The sequence below is a fragment of the Mauremys mutica genome, chromosome 4 (genome assembly GCF_020497125.1).
Source record: "Mauremys mutica isolate MM-2020 ecotype Southern chromosome 4, ASM2049712v1, whole genome shotgun sequence".
NCBI classification, from domain to species: Eukaryota; Metazoa; Chordata; order Testudines; family Geoemydidae; genus Mauremys; species Mauremys mutica.
Window position 1 is genome coordinate 115,582,177 of NC_059075.1, and position 15,463 is coordinate 115,597,639.

The 15,463-nt window shown below is 57.9% G+C and overlaps 1 protein-coding gene across 2 annotated transcripts in view; it reads right to left on the reverse strand.

Moving 5' to 3' along the window:
- Nucleotides 1-15,463, reverse strand: part of B4GALNT4 (beta-1,4-N-acetyl-galactosaminyltransferase 4) — a 131,634-nt gene that overhangs the window by 47,233 nt on the left and 68,938 nt on the right. The window contains exon 3 of one of the 2 annotated variants that reach the window (XM_045016118.1): nucleotides 1,990-2,100. In XM_045016118.1, the coding sequence (XP_044872053.1) occupies nucleotides 1,990-2,100 (111 nt within the window). Of the gene's footprint in view, nucleotides 1-1,989; nucleotides 2,104-15,463 lie in introns of both variants that reach the window. The other variant, XM_045016117.1, reaches the window with a different exon arrangement.

Sequence of the window (15,463 nt, forward strand, 5' to 3'; positions counted from 1 at the left end):
CCTGCCACCAGCCATGCCAACCCTGCCATGCCCTGCCAACTGCCATGCCCTCCCACCAACTATGCCAACCACCACGCTCTCTCAGCCATGTCAACCAGCACACCCTGCCAATAGCCACATCCTGCCTGCTCTGCCAACAGCCATGCCCTCCCACCAGCCGTGCCAACTGCCCTGCCCCTGCCAGCTGTAACAACCACTCCACATGCCACGCCCCTACAGCTTCACCAGCTACACCCTGCCAATAGCCATGCTCCTCAGATCTGTTAACAACCACACCATGTGCTGTGCCCCTACAGCTTCACCAACTATGCCCTGCCATGAGCCACTCTGCCAACCGCCACATCGCACCAGCTCTGCCAACAACAGCCACCCCACTACAGCACTGCCGACCATGCTGGGCCTTCGATACCCACTGAACTGCAGCTGCGGCACAGAACGGGGCTTTTCGCCACACGCCAATGAACAATAATCCCCAAAACTGAGCTGTTGCCAGCTGGGACCCTGCAGGGGAGGTGCCCACTTGGTTTGCTTGGGGAATCAGGCGTTAGGCTGCAGCATCAGGCGTGGGGATGCTCCCACACCCTAGGCAATGGCTGCCCTCTCCTGCAGTGCTGCCACCCCAGAGGGTTTGCTTCCCCTCACAGCTCCCGGGACTGGGTGAAACCAGAGCCTTGTCCACTTTGGCCCGTACACCTGTGGGGTTACTGCCACGCTGATCCAGGGCCAGACCTCGATCGGGGTACCCGGCTGGATGAGGATCTGACCCATGATATCTGGGAGCAGCAGAGACCAGCAAGATGAGACCCATGCCCCTCTCAATGGGGCGTCTGCGCAGATGCCAGCCCACAGCACCCCACCAGGTCACAGCGTGCTGATCTGCAGCCCTGGTCATTCTCTCCAAGTTCTAGGAGCTCCCCGCAGAGGCCTCGCACCCCAGGCGACAGGGCTTCGTTACCAGGGGCGGCTCTATGTTTTTTGCCACCCCAAGCATGAAAGTCAGGCGGCCTTTGGTGGCACGCCTGCGGGCGGTCCGCTGGTCACGTGGATTCGGCGGCGTTTCTGTGGGTGATCTGCGCCGAATTGCTGCCAAAGCCGCGAGACCGGCAGACCTCCTGCAGAAACGCCGCCAAAGGCTGCCTGACTGCCGCCCCCAGCAGCGACCGGCAGGCCGCCCCAGGCACGTGCTTGCTGCGCTGGTGCCTGGACGCCGCACCTGTTTGTTACATCCACCAAACCCACTGCAGGACGGGGAACTAACCTCCCGGGGCGTCTAACAGGTAATTGGATCTGGTCCCGGAGCAGAGCCCACCACGCGGCACAGCAGCCTGGGCTCTCTGCACCGATGGTACTCGCTCGCCTGAGAGATGCAGTCATTTGGGAGGCAATGGTGTAATCAAAACACAGCCTCCGCCTGGGGAGCAGCTCTCAGCACCCCCACCTCCCGAGCACTGTGCTAATAAGCCCCTCCCAGCTACAGCCCCGGGTCTTGCAGAGATCGCCCCCCTCCCCGTGGCAGAGGCAGCCGAGACGCTGCTGGCATACGGCATGAGCTCATTAGGCAGAGAGATGCCTGGCACAGGTTTCAGATGATCCGACCCCGCTGCTGAGCTCTGACCCGAGCCCCACTCTTATTACTGCTCTGCTGGAGGACAGTGCAAAGGGGGCCTGGGCCAAGCTGTCTGCTGGCCACATTTCCTACACCGAGCCATGATGAATGAAGAACTCCACGGCTTCTGCTCTCCCCCAGCTGTGTGGCTGATGCTGTTGCCAGGCCGGGAGCTCGCACGGAGGGAGGCCTTGACCCCATGGAAAAGGAGCGCTACCGCCAGCTGTGAGCGCCCCTCCATCAACCCAGCACAGTCAGAGGGGAAGAGCTGTTTGATGATCTCACAAGTTCTCCAACGCCCATCCCCCGGCCCCAGCATTGGCTCCCGCACTGTCAGCGAGGACACCCCGACTTGCCCCAAAGACATGCCTTGCCCAGCTCACCTGCTCGTTCCATGGCAGAACATGCTTGGTCACGTTCAGCCGGGGGGGCCTCCCGGCTCCATCTGCTCCTGGGCCTCTGGAAAGCCAGCCATCAAAGCCCTGTCCTTCGCCCTGATGGGGAAACCGAGGACAAGGTGAGAGAGCAGCATCCTGGGGAGGGGCCAGGGCAAGAGGAGGAGGGAAAACAGGTGACACAGATGCCTACCACCCCACCAGGCTTTGCAATCACCAGGCGATGCTGCACGGCGGCTCAGGGCAGGCGGTGAAGACGAATCCCGTCTCGTGGGGGAATTTCAGGCTGGTTAATTGGAACACCCCAGTGGGGAGGCTGGCAGGGCTGACTCCTTTGCCAGAAGGGTCAGGGGATCTAAACATCCCTTGTGAGCTGCCAACACCCAGACAACGGGGCTGGGGGCCATTCTGTGACCTGGCAGGAAGCGTGTGGGAGAGCAGAGAACTTCCCTGTCTAACCCAGACATGGCCCCCGGCGCCTGCCTCAGCGCCTCCCCAGCACCCCTAAAAACCCAAACAATGACACAGGACCATTCTTGGGGATCAATTGTATTGCAGCAGCACGGAGAGGCCCCACTGAGCCAGGGGCAATGTATCCCCAACAGAGACAGCCCCTGCCCCACAGAGCTTACAGCCCAAGCACGAGACAAGCATGTCCCTGGACAGAGTGATAACAGCCCTGGTGATCTCTGTCACTTCGTCCTCAGCCATGGGGGAGGGGAGCAGACAGGTTGAGCACATTATGCGGGGGGGAAGAGAAGGGGTTAAATGTATCCATTAAAGGAAGGGAAGCCAGAGCAGTGAGTTGTGCATGCTCTGTACTAGCCAGAGCCATTTCCCAGCGTGTGGCTTTGTTCCTAGTGGCAGGGAAGTTGCAGGAGCAAGAGTAGCTACCCACAGAGAGGGAGGGGCTGCCCGGGGATGGGGGACTGTGCACTCAGCGGAATGGGGGACTGGCCAATGGGCCCAGGCCTGCTCATTCAAAGTATGGTCCCACCAACCATCCCACGGCTGTGCTGGCAGAGGTGGATTTCAAAGCAGGGGCTGATCAAAGCAGGTGGCTGGAGAAGAGGGCTGCATGGGGAAGATGAATGCAGATGGGGGTGCCCTCTGCTGCCCGCTTTCCTGCCACGTGCAGGGACGAGGCAGAGGGAGGCAGGAGATGAACCAAGCCTGCCCCAATCCGCTTGTGCCATCCGCTCCTCATTACACGGAGACAAATTACCGCGGCGACTGGGGTACTCGAGAAGGAAACAAAGCGCCTCAGCCCATGATAAACGACTCCTTGTCAAGCTCCCGGTCTGGTGGAATTAATTCCCAGCCAGCTGCGCCTAGCGCGGGGAAGGGAGCAGGGACGGAGCCGGGAGCTGCAGCCACCCAGCCAGCCCTGGAGCAGCGCTGTTTGGGTCCATGGCAGCTGGGGAAGGGACCTGGCCAGTGGAGTGCATGGCACAAGCTCGGGGCTGCCCCAGAGGACACACGGTGCTTGAACAGGAGGTCTCTGGGGGGAGCCATGAGCCTGGGAGCACAGCGAGCGCGGTACCTACATGCAAATGAAACGTGCGTGCAGGAGGCTGGGGAGCGGGCCCAGGCAGCTCTTTACAGGCTCTGGAAAGAAGAGGCTCCATTTGTGGTGTGCAGTAGCGGTGAGAATAGTGCAGAGCAGCATGACAGGGGGTCCCCCTGCCCCGATTCACAGTAACCCACTGCGCAAACTCGGAAAACTCACTTAACCGCTCGGTGCCTCAGGTTCCCCATCTGTACAAGAGGGAAAGCACAATCCCGACCCCTGCTATCCAGCACTGGGTGAGAGCCCCTCTGACGAGAGGTGCTCTCTCTGTGTCACTAGATCCACAGGCGCAGCCTGACGCTGGCGGATAGCTGCTATCTGATAGGCCTCTGGATGGCTCACAGTCTTGGCTGCTCTGGATTTCACCCCCTCTCCAGAGGCGAGCCGTCTGCCAGCAGCAGCACCGGCGAGCTTGACCCAGGCACTGGGTGCGGAGGAAGAACAAAAGCCCAGGTCAACCCCAGTAACTGCCGTTACTCTGAGCCCCTCCCCACCCGACAGGGGCGGCTCTACAAATTTGGCCGCCCCAAGCAGTCATGCCCGGGAGGCGCCCCCGAGCCGCGGGAGCAGCGGACCTCCCGCGGGCATGACTGCGGAGGGTCCGCTGGTCGCGCGGCTCGGCTGGACCTCCCGCGGCTGCGGGCGGTTTGCTGGTCCGGCGGCTCTGGTTGAGCTGCCGCAGGCATGCCTGCGGGAGGTCCAGCCGAGCCGCGGGACCAGCGAACCGTCCGCAGTCATGCCTGCGGGAGGTCCACTGGAGCCGCCGGCCGAGCGTCCCCTCCGCAGTCATGCCTGCGGCAGGTCCGGTCGTCCCGGGGCTCCGGTGGACCTCCCGCAGGCATGACTGCGGCAGGTCCGCCGGCCCAGCCTGCCGCCCCCCCGGGAAAGGGCCACCCCAGGCGGGTGCTTGCCCCGCTGGGCTCTGGAGCCGGCCCTGCCACCCGATCCCAACGTCTCCCGGCAGCAAGTGAAATAAGGGGTGGTCTTGTGTCCTGGAGGCAACAGGAAACTCAGGCAGGGTGTGGGATAAGAGGAACGGACTCAGTGGATGTGAGGTGGACAAGCTCAGAAAAGAGGTGGGGGGCAGAATACTGGTTTATGAGAGCTACTCTCAAGCCATTAATGCGAAGGGGGAGCAGGCTGTGAGTGGCATTCACCGGAAGCAGAGCCCAGAGACACCAGCCTGGTCACTCTCCACGTTCTGTAGTTCACTAGTGTAACACTCGTGCAAGAGCATGAGTATGGTGCAATCAGGGCTCCCACGTTCCTACTCGAGCCGTGCGTACAATGTCTAGTTGGCTTTGGCGAGTGTCACAGGTCCTGCCCTGCAGCACCAGGCCCTGCCCTGCAGCACCAGGCCCGGGGGAGGAGAAAGCGTTTCCATCTGCTCCACGTCTCCCTTTTCTCCTACTCGGTCTCCAGACACGTCATGAGGGCCCCAGGGCAGCAGGGAACAGAGCGCGGCAGCCTTCGGAAACGGACACTCCCAGGGCCTGCTGGCGTTCGGGGCTGTAACAGGTAACGTACACCCAGGTCACAGAGACACAGATGTAGTCATTGATGGAGCACACAAGCTGCTACTCAGGGACTTGTCCTTGAGCAGCTTGGCTGACAGGGAGCTCAAACCCTGGGGCTGCCACTGGACTCCACAAACCTCTCTCCCAAGGCCTGGACAAAAATACACCAGCCGCCTGAGGATTTTTGTGCACCGAGCTATCGATCTCCAGCTTGGGGGGTTGGAGGGTGACAACAATCCCTCATATACGGCCACACAGCTGGAGAATCGGGAGTTGGTTCTTCTAGGACAGACACCTTCGGTCTCTCAGGGCAGCGCACTGTTTCAATAGGGAGGGTCTAACAGCTACTTGAGACACCATCCCCACACCTGCACCTTAGCCGAGGCTGGCATCACGTCACTACAAAGGCACTGCTCTTCCGGGAGAGTGATCTCCCGGGCCAGACTCACCTGCTTCCAACCTCAGCTGTTTTCCCTGATGCCTTGCTCAAAATACCGGCTGGTTAGATTTTTGTTTTACTTTAAACAAACATGCACACGTACGCGCCCCCCAATCCCCTTTTTCTCATCACTAGAAGGGATTCCACTCAATAATTCCCCATCAGGCAGAGAACCGGCTCTTCCACCATCAAGGCAAATGCTTTGAAAAAGCTAAAAAATGGGCTCCTCTATTGGAAACTGAGAGGTGACAGCTGATAAGAACAAGGAGCAATGGTCTGAAGTGGCAGTGGGGGAGGTCTAGGTTGGATATTAGGAAAAAACTTTTTCACTAGTAGGGTGGTGAAGAACTGGAATGGGTTACCTAGGGAGGTGGTGGAATCTCCTTCCTTAGAGGTTTTTAAGGCCCGGCTTGACAGAACCCTGGCTGGGATGATTTAGTTGGGGTTGGTCCTGCTTTGAGCAGGGGGTTGGACTAGATATCTCCTGAGGTCTCTTCCAACCCATATCTTCTAGGATTCTATGATCAGCGTACTCTGGCACCAATTCCAGCCAGAGATAGACAGGGGCTCCGCTGTAACATCCTAGGCTAATCGGGGGGCTGGGAATCCGAAATGGGAACGTCTCTTTGCCAATCACAAAGTTAGGGATGGTTTTTGCTGGCTGGTGAGAGCAGCTGGCTGTTGGCGAAGGGTTAAAAAGGAGCTGGTTTGTCCAGCCGGGAGAAGCAGCGGGAAACTATTCCCTGTGCAAAGGTTAAGGCAGCTGGAGAAGGGGATGTGATTATTACTGATAGTTTCTCTGGCCCTGGGAGCGGGAGGTGCTTGCTGGAGCTGGGCAGAGGCACTGATCTGTTTTATTCCACTAGGGAAGCCAGCATGGATCAGCGTTACCCATAGGGCAGCCAGTGCCCTGCAACGGGGAGCTCAGCCCCCTCTGCCACAGCTACCCCCATCAAAGAGCTTCAGTGGCAATGAGAGGGTTTGATTCATCATTACTGCAGCGGAGGGTTTGCGCTGCACCAGCCCAGGGCACATCACCGACCCTCCCCGGCCGGGGGCCCGGCCTTATGAACCTGGCGTGGAGCCGGTTTAGGGGGCATCCCGCTTTTCCACCCTGGCTCTCCCTTTCCGTTCCGTGTAAGCACTGATTTGCTCGATGAGTGTCTGGCTCTGAGGTGAGGCTTATCGATCAGGCTCTGGCTAATTGATAGTGGGCAGTAAGTGGTATCGGTAATCCATCCATCTGCCACTTCCACTCGCTGGCTGCATGGCTGCGATCCCATCACAGCCAACGTTCACCTTGGCATGTCATTGCTGTCTCAGGCCCCGGTGCTGCTCCCCGCGCCAGCCATTCCCAGCACCACGGCTGGGCTTGTATTTATTTCTTGGCCTCCCTATGCTCCCTTGGAGGCTGGGCTCTCATTAGCCTCATTCTACATATGAGGCAACTAGAGCCCAAAGAGGTCAGGTGACTTGCCCAAGGTCACACAGGAAGCAGGTGGCAGAGCCAGAAATTGAACCCTGATCTCCTGACTCCCGCTCCAGTGCTTTAACAACAAGCCCGCCCTTCTTCCTCCCTTTCCCTCAGCTAGCGTTGCCAGCGAATGTTCCTCTGGGCTCAGCAAAGAGAGATACAGTCTGCCCAGCAGAGCTCGGGGCAGGAGGACGTTGCCAGCTCCTGATGTGGTATGAGGAGCTGCTTGCAGAGAGGAGGGGCAGGAAGTCTGAACGGCTGCTCCTGCTTCAGGGAGTGTAAGGTTATGCATTTAGGGATGACTAACAAGAATTTTAGTTATAAGCTAGGGACGCACCAGTTGGAAGTAACGGAGGAGGAGAAGGACCTGGGAGTCCTGGTTGATCGTAGGATGACTATGAGTAGGCAATGTGATGTGGCCGTTAAAAAAGCTAATGCGGTCTTGGGTTGCATTAGGCGAGGTATTTCTAGTAGGGATAAGGAAGTGCTAGTCCCGTTATATAAGGCGTTGGTGAGACCTCATTTGGAGTATTGTGTGCAGTTTTGGTCTCCCATGTTTAAGAAGGATGAGTTAAAACTGGAACGGGTACAAAGAAGGGCCACTAGAATGATCCGAGGAATGGAAGGCCTGTCGTATGGAAGGAGACTTGAGGAGCTCGGTTTGTTTTCCTTAACCAAAAGAAGGATAAGGGGAGATATGATTGCACTCTTTAAATATATCAGAGGGATAAATACCAGGGAAGGAGAGGAATTATTTCAGCTCAGTGCTAATGTAGACACGAGGACAAACGGATATAAATTGTCAGTCAGGAAATTTAGGCTTGAAATTAGACAAAGGTTTCTAACCATCAGGGGAGTGCAATACTGGAGCAGCCTACCGAGGGAAACAGTAGGGGCGAAGGACCTCCATGACTTTAGGATTAAGCTAGATAAGTTTATGGAGGAGATGGTATAATAGGATAACGGGCTTAGTCAATAGGTCAATTAAGTGCCAAACTGGTAAATAGTACAATGGGTCAATGATATGATATTCTTAACCTTTTTCCAGAGGGTATGGCTGGAGAGTCTTGCCCGCATGCTCGGGGTTCAGCTGACCGCCATATTTGGGGTCGGGAAGGAATTTTCCTCCAGGGCAGATTGGCAGTGGCCCTGGAGGTTTTTCGCCTTCCTCCGAAGCATGGGGCAGGGGTCGCTTGCTAAAGGAGTGGGTAGATCGGCTTATGTGGCCTGCATCTTGCAGGAGGTCAGACTAGATGATCATAATGGTCCCTTCTGATCTTGAATTCTATGATTCTATGATTCTATGATTCACAAGCCATGGGCTCTCTCAGGGAGACTCCCCTTTCCTTAGCACATAAGGTCTCTGGGCCCTGCCTGTGGTGCTGTTGGCTCTGCAACGAACACAGCTGGTGGAGGAGTCTGCTGGGACTGGAGATCTCGCCTGATACGGCTCACGCTGCCCCCGTACCGGGAGTGACATAACAGTGCTTCTGGAAGGTTCTGTTATCCCCAGTGGACTAGTCCCCAGTGCTGAGAACAAGAGAAGCCCAGCTCACCCTCCACTGCCATGGAGAACTTGGTAGAGCAGAGCCAGGCACCAGCGGCTGGAGCAGAAGCGAGGTGCCGGGTGACATTTGCCCACTGGCTGAAACAGGGCACGTCTCGCCCAGTCACCCCCAGCGTGAGTCGCTGGGCAATGGAACAGGCCACCTGGAGGCGGGATTCCTGTTTGGTTCTCCTCTTCCTTTTAAAGGGATCAGGCTAATCCAATTGCAGGTGTGTGTCTCCCAATTTAGAGAGATTAGGCCAGCGCTCGCCTTCACGCCACAACTCGGGATTGACTCAATTGTGCTGACCGGCCTGGACGGTACAGTAATTCCTATGCCTCTCTCTGGGCAGGCCACCCAGGCCAGAAGTCTGTTATTGACCAGTACAGCTTGAAATGGGAGTGTCACCCCACTTCTCTTCCAAGAGGGGCCCTCTGCAGCATCTCGCTCAGCCCTTTAAGCCCTGGGCCATGCACGGTGTTTACTGCAAGCTGATCTTTCAAGAGGTATTCATGTCAGCAGAGCTGGGAGCTCTCGCATTCAGCAGTGCTAGCTCCCAGCCTCGCCCTTTCACCACAGCTTCTTCCAGCACCGAGCCTCCAGCGGTAGGACCTCGTCAAGGTACATCCACCCAAGCAGGGCCCACAGAGCCGTGCTGGCCAAGCAAAGCAGCATCCGGTAGAGCTTTAGGAACGGTGCTTGTTATTAACCATGCCCCGTTGGTACGCAGCACTGCCCTCTAGTGCACAGAAGCAGACCCGCTCCTGTGGGGGCAATTCTCTCGCTCTCTCGTGGCTGATGCGAGTGCCAGCGCCGCTAATTAGAGCTTGCAGAAAAATGGACAAAATGTCCCACATGTTTCTTTGTTTCCATTTGCTCCTTGATGTTTTCCATCTGCTGCCATCTCTCTGAGCAGGAGAGAGTTCAACTCATGTGCCTGGCGCCTGGGTTGGAGTCCAGCTTGCAACTGAGACGTCTGCAGATGAGACCCCCTTGTCAATCAGTCGTGCTCCCATCCTCCACAGCTGGAGACAGAGGTGGCAGGTGCATACAGACAGCACCTGCATGCCTGGCCATTCCCCATGCGCCATCTCCGACAGGCAGATCTACAGCATCTCCAAAGGCACCTTGCAAAAATTAAACAACCCCAGGAGATACAGCACCACTGAAGGGACATCGCCCACCAGAAACCTCTCTGGCACCAAACCCTCTGCCCGATGCACGTTCGGTGAGCTACACCGCGGCAAGAGACCAGGTTTGCTATGGACTGGGGACTCTTCTGCACACATGGACCCCAGAGGTGGGTGAATCCAGCAGTCAGACTGCGCTCCAAGCAGGTGATTGCTGAAGTGAAGGCGGAGAGCGGGGCGGGTTTTTGAAGCAGGTTTCATTCATATTACCCACTCCCATCTGACTCGGCAGTGATTTAGAAGCAAGCAGTGGAACAGGGGATCCAAAGGCAGGAGATCAGAGATAAATGCCTTGGAGGGAACTAACGATGTGAGAAGGGGAGATCTTCAGGAAACATAAAATGCTCTGAGTCCTTCCCCTTCCCTTTGGATGCCAGTGGTTTCTTCTTTCATCCTCACCCTCATTCTTTCATCGCCTCCCACTTGGCATTCTCGGGGGCTTCTGGGAGAACCCAGCAGCTGGTCATTGTCCTCCGAGCCTGTGGAGCACAGATTCATGGATTTCAAGGCCAGAAAGGCCCATTGCGATCATCTGGGCTGAGCTCCTGTATGTCACAGACCAATGCACTGCCCCGGAATAATTCCTACAGCAGAGCTTTCAGGATAACCTCCAACCTGCACTTTCAAATGGCCAATGATGGAGAATCCACCACAAGCCTCTGTAAATTGTTCCAGGGGTTAATTACTCTCGCTGATAAAAACGGACACCTTATTGCCAGGCTGAATTGTCTAGCTTCAGCTCCCAGCTGAGTGCACAACCCCTCGTAACGATGGCCTGGGGGTAAGTCTGTCTAGACTCATCCCCCAGTGACCATGCAATTGTTGATACTGGCCCCTGGCAGGCTGCATGCTGCAGGTCTGATTTAATTACCTGGGCATCTGTGGTTCTAATGACGGCAAAGAAAAAATGGACAGGAGGGAAAAAATAGCGTCCCGCTCTTGAGTGCGACAGGGAAGAGGAAAGCTCCAATCAGCCCCTCTCCAGAGCTCTCCCTGCTCCTGACACAACCCACCTTGGGGGAGACTAGGAACACTCGGGCCATCCACGGGCAGCACAAAGATGGGCATGGAGGGGGAGAAGTGACTTGCCCAAGGTCACTGAGCGAGTCCCTGGCTTCATCCGTCTGAAAGCCTGCATCTCCCAGCTCCCAGTCCTGCGTGCCGGGTACTAGCCCATGCTGGGCTCCCTGCCCTATTTACGGAGATACACCCACGCAGGTGCCAGGTATTTCACAGCTGAGGATGTGAGGCGTGGCAGTGGTGCCCTGGCACGGGGACTCAGATGCAGGAAGGCAGCAACAGCAGGGACGTGAAGGAAGTAGGGAGGAGGAGAAAAGATGGAGAGAGGAGAGGAAAATGAAATAGTGGTGGGGGTGTCCTAGTCTTTTAATCTGTGTCTGTGAAGCGCCTCGCACAGCCGGACCCTGATCTTGATCTGGGCCTCCATGTGCTACTGGAATTAATGATACTGAGCTATTCGTTATTTGTAGGCATGCCAAGAGCCCAGGCTGCCCTGAGAGCCCCATCACGCCAGGCCCTGTCCACAGCACAGTAAGGACCAGACAGACACAACAAACCATCCGCATGTTACAGATGGGGAACTGAGGCACAGAGACACTCAGTGACTTGCCCTGGGACACTCAGGGAGTCTGTGGCAGAGGTGGGAATCAAACCCGACCTCCCAAGGCCGGCCTTCCTCTCCAGCCCCTGCTTGTCCAGAGACCCCTGCTGCTGGGGTACAGTGAGCAAAGGTTCCCTGAGCGCACCGGGCTGCAGAGGCTGAAGGGACCACGCAAGAGGGCAGCCCCTGGGAGACGCCGAGGAGGGCCACTGCTGTGGCCAGCAGGGAAGGTAACAAGTACATCACACGCCTGAGCGGAGTGTGTGGCAGCCAGCGGAGACAGGCGGTGGCAGATAAACGCTGTAAACAAATAGAAGCCCATTAGGATGTGTGGCACTACGGAAGTAATTAGCAAACTTTGTCTAAATGAACTAATTAAAGCCCCAGAGGAGGGGAACAATGTCCTCTGAAAACGTGATTAGACAGGCGGCATAATTAGGCTTTGATTGTTTGAAAGGAAGAATTCCTTCCGCTCCCTTGGAAAGTTTAGCCTGAATTCCAGAGCGGCCTTTAGAAGATGTGTTGCTGGGGGGGGATGGGGAGGAGGTCTGAAGGTGTCAGCGCAGGGCAGAGGAGGGGGCAGCTGGTACTAGCGTGGTCCAAGTCCCTCCCACGCTTGTTCCAAAACTTAGTGGCACTTCTGTGCTGATTTCTGGAGGATTCCCTGGGATCCCCGGGGACGGTGAGAGCTCCGCAGTGCCACAGGCTCGGTGCCCCCGGCCCCGTGGCGCAGGCCCTGGGGGAGGGAGGGAGATGATGGGTGGGATCCATCCATGTGGCACTGGTGCTGGATTGATACACACCGAAGTGGGGAAGCCGCATCGACCAAGCCTATTTCTCGCCATCTCATCACTGCCTAGCGTGCAGCTGGCTCTCATTAGCAGCACACAGTCGGGAAACCCAAATAAATGGCTCTCTCCACTCCCCGGCCCCCGCTCCAGGGTGGCTGAGCTGTAGCAGATAAAAGCTTCTCTGTTCCTTGGCACAGCGAGGACGCGGTGGCTCCGTGCCATGGCTCGGGAGAGCGAGGGGCTCTGCCAGAGGAGGGGCTGGGCACAGGCAGCCCTGCCTCGTCCTAGCTATAAGGAGCTGCCTGTGGACGGCAGCCTCTGTAATTAACACGCCGCCGAGTTTAAACTGCTCTGGGCTCCAGTTTTCCCATCTCCGTTTTTTTTAGCCCAATTGGTTTGCTTTGGATCCAGGGAGCTATTTCAGCTGTGGTTGTTTTTCTTCCCAACCAGGGAACTTTCCCCCTCCCTGCGCTGACAGAGGCAGCAATTCACAGCCGGGCTCCCCTGAGCTGGCCGCTGCTGCGGGGACAACTCTCCTGTTTGCTTACAGTGCTGGCGGGAAGATGAAGCGTGTTATGTTCAGATGGGGCAAGGCTCCGGTGATCTGCGAGATGCCCCTCCTGGCCTCGCTCGGGGGGCCACCACCACTGAACTGATGGGATGACAGAGAACAGGCAATGGGGCTTTGCCTTGAGGCAGCCCCCCCGGCACAGACAGGATCCACCATTACAGCCACAGTTACAGCGAACCTCCACTTCAAGCAAGCCTTAGCTCCACCAGCGCCAACAGCCACTCGGCCTGGCTGCGCTAGTGGGGGCATCCGCGCAGATACCCAACGGCCGGAATGGGGCAAATCCCTAGGGTCAGCCTGCCTTTGCTTTTCAAAGGGGCATGTTGGGTTCAGATCAAAGCAGGGAGAAGCCCAGGCTGGCTGGGAGAGCTGCACCCCCCACATTCCCACCTGCCTCCCACAGGTCAGTAGGGCCTGCAAAGCGGTTTGAGACTGTCAGGTGATGCGGCAGGAAACGCTCACAGGGTTTCTGCTCAGGAACGCCCTGGCGGGGCACCCTGCCACAGCGCCGCTTCCTCTCTGGAGCCCGGCTAGTGCCGTCTGATGGGCCGCAGCTCTCGGGAAAGCACTGGCAACCTTTGCAGCCAAAACCGGGGCCGCGCTCTCCCCTGGTGGCTCTGTGTCCGCACCCAGCTCAGGAGCTATTTCAGGTCCCTCGGTAACCCCTGCAGGAGCCAGCGACCTGATTTTAAGCCAAACCTCCTTGTTCCCACACAGCCAGGGAGGACGTGCACCAAGAGATCACCCCCCGGCTGCCTGGGCTCAGCAGAGGGGCTGGGGCAGAGAGAGCCAGGGGCAGGAAGGGCCATGCACAGCACCCGATCTATGCTGTGGAGTTCAGTGCGTGTGGCTGGGGAAGGGCAGCACCACACAGTTCCCCATGCCAGGGGCTGCAGCGTGACCGTGAAGAGCTCTGGCCGCACTGTGGGAGACACGCAGGAGCCCTGCTGCCAGGCGCATTCCGCCTGCACAGGACAAAGGCAGGCACGACGCCCTTGGGTGCTGGCGCGGCACAACCCACGGCTATAACTACTGCCCCCTCCTACCTGGGCTTGCTCAGCCACTAACAGGGGCCAGAGCTGGAGCGCCTCTCAGTGGCCAGAGGGAAGGGTGTAGCTGCCAGCACATGAGGGCTACGGGGGATGAGAAGCAGCTGCCCAGGGCTGCTGGCTGGGTCCCGCTTAACAGCCGCCTGTGCTCCAATGACGTCCCCGAGACAAAGACAGGGGCCAAAGCCACAGAGAGGCTAAGTGTTCAGCTCTGGCCTGTCTCCATCCCCTAAGGGAGATCTGCCATTAGTGCCCCGGGGGCGCTCCCCCCGCCAGCAAGCATGGGACAGAGAAGGGCGCCGAAGCTGCTTCCATGGCCTGAGACCAAGAGATGCCCAGCGCCATCAGGGCTGGTCCTTCCTCTCCGAACAGATGCAGGCAGAGCCTCCGAGGGAAGGGGAGGGGTCAGGCAGGAGGCGATGGAGACAGCAGGGCTGGTCAGGGTGTAAAGGGTGAGGGGAAATCACTGGGATAGACCATGCCAAGCAGGCTTTCCTGCTGCCCCGACTCCAGAACACAAAGGGGCGTGCGATTCAACTGAGGCGACACACGAAATACAGCTAAAAGGAAATACCTCTGTTGTGCCATTTATCAGAAACCTGTGGAACTCCCTGCAGCAGGGCAAGGCTGATGGTTGGAAACCACTTAGGAACATCTGACAGAGGTTTACTTTGTCTAGCGGATACAGCAGGGAACTGGGTGTCCGGACACCTGGGTTCTATTCCTGCTCCCTGGCTGACCTGCAAGTCTCTGCTTGTCTGGGTGTGTCAGACAAGATGCTACAGACCCACTTTAATCGTGGCAGCCCCACGTGAAGGCTGTGCAAAAGGAAGAGGAGCAGGCTCGACTTTTGTACCAGGATCAGCATTTCAAGAGCTCTCAATCCTCATGCTTCAGGGCAGCAGCTTGGCCAGGAAGAAACAGCCCCAGCCTGATTTGTCCAGATTAGCTGCATTCTGGAGGGAGGTGCGGTTGGCCCTGGTATCTAAACCACCTGGAACTGGCCTCGGCTGTAGATGGTCCATTGCTCTGTCCTGTACTTCCCACAGAGTCTGCAGTTAGCTGGGGGCTCCAGCTACTGGCCCAGCGCAGTGCTCCATTGGCCCAGTTCTCTGCACGTGGCATGCCAGCCTTTCCACACCCTGCGCTAATTGCTGCCACGATTGCCATGCCAGTGCTGTTGCTGTTTCCCTCGCGTTCCATGGCTGCCAACGCCTCGGGAAAGGGGCAACGATCGGTCAATGTCACTGTTATCGCAGCGAGGGGAAATGAAGTATCACTGTCAGGCAGTGAAATATGAGCTTTCCCTCCGCTGGGCTCCCGTGCTGCCAAGCCTGGCTCGGAGCCTGCCCGAACCCTGATGGCACGGTCCTGGAGGAGCGAGCCCGATCCACTGTGCTCCTCGCACTGCCTGGCTGCCCCTGGCGAGGGGCGCTGCATGGCCCGTGGCTGGCAGGAGCAGCTAACTGTGCTCAGACGACAGCTGGGCTCTTGGCCCCGGAGAGTCCAGCGGGAGCAGGGCCACGTCCAGTTCAACCCCCCCCAGGCTCCAACCGATGGGCCGGCCCCAACGCCTTCCAAAGGGGCAAGGCCACCTGGAGACCCAACCCCAGTCACAGCCCCCTCCCAGCTCCCCTGGACTCCCCTGTGCCCTGACTGGCAGAGCGGGGCCCTTCCCCTACTCTGCCCTTCC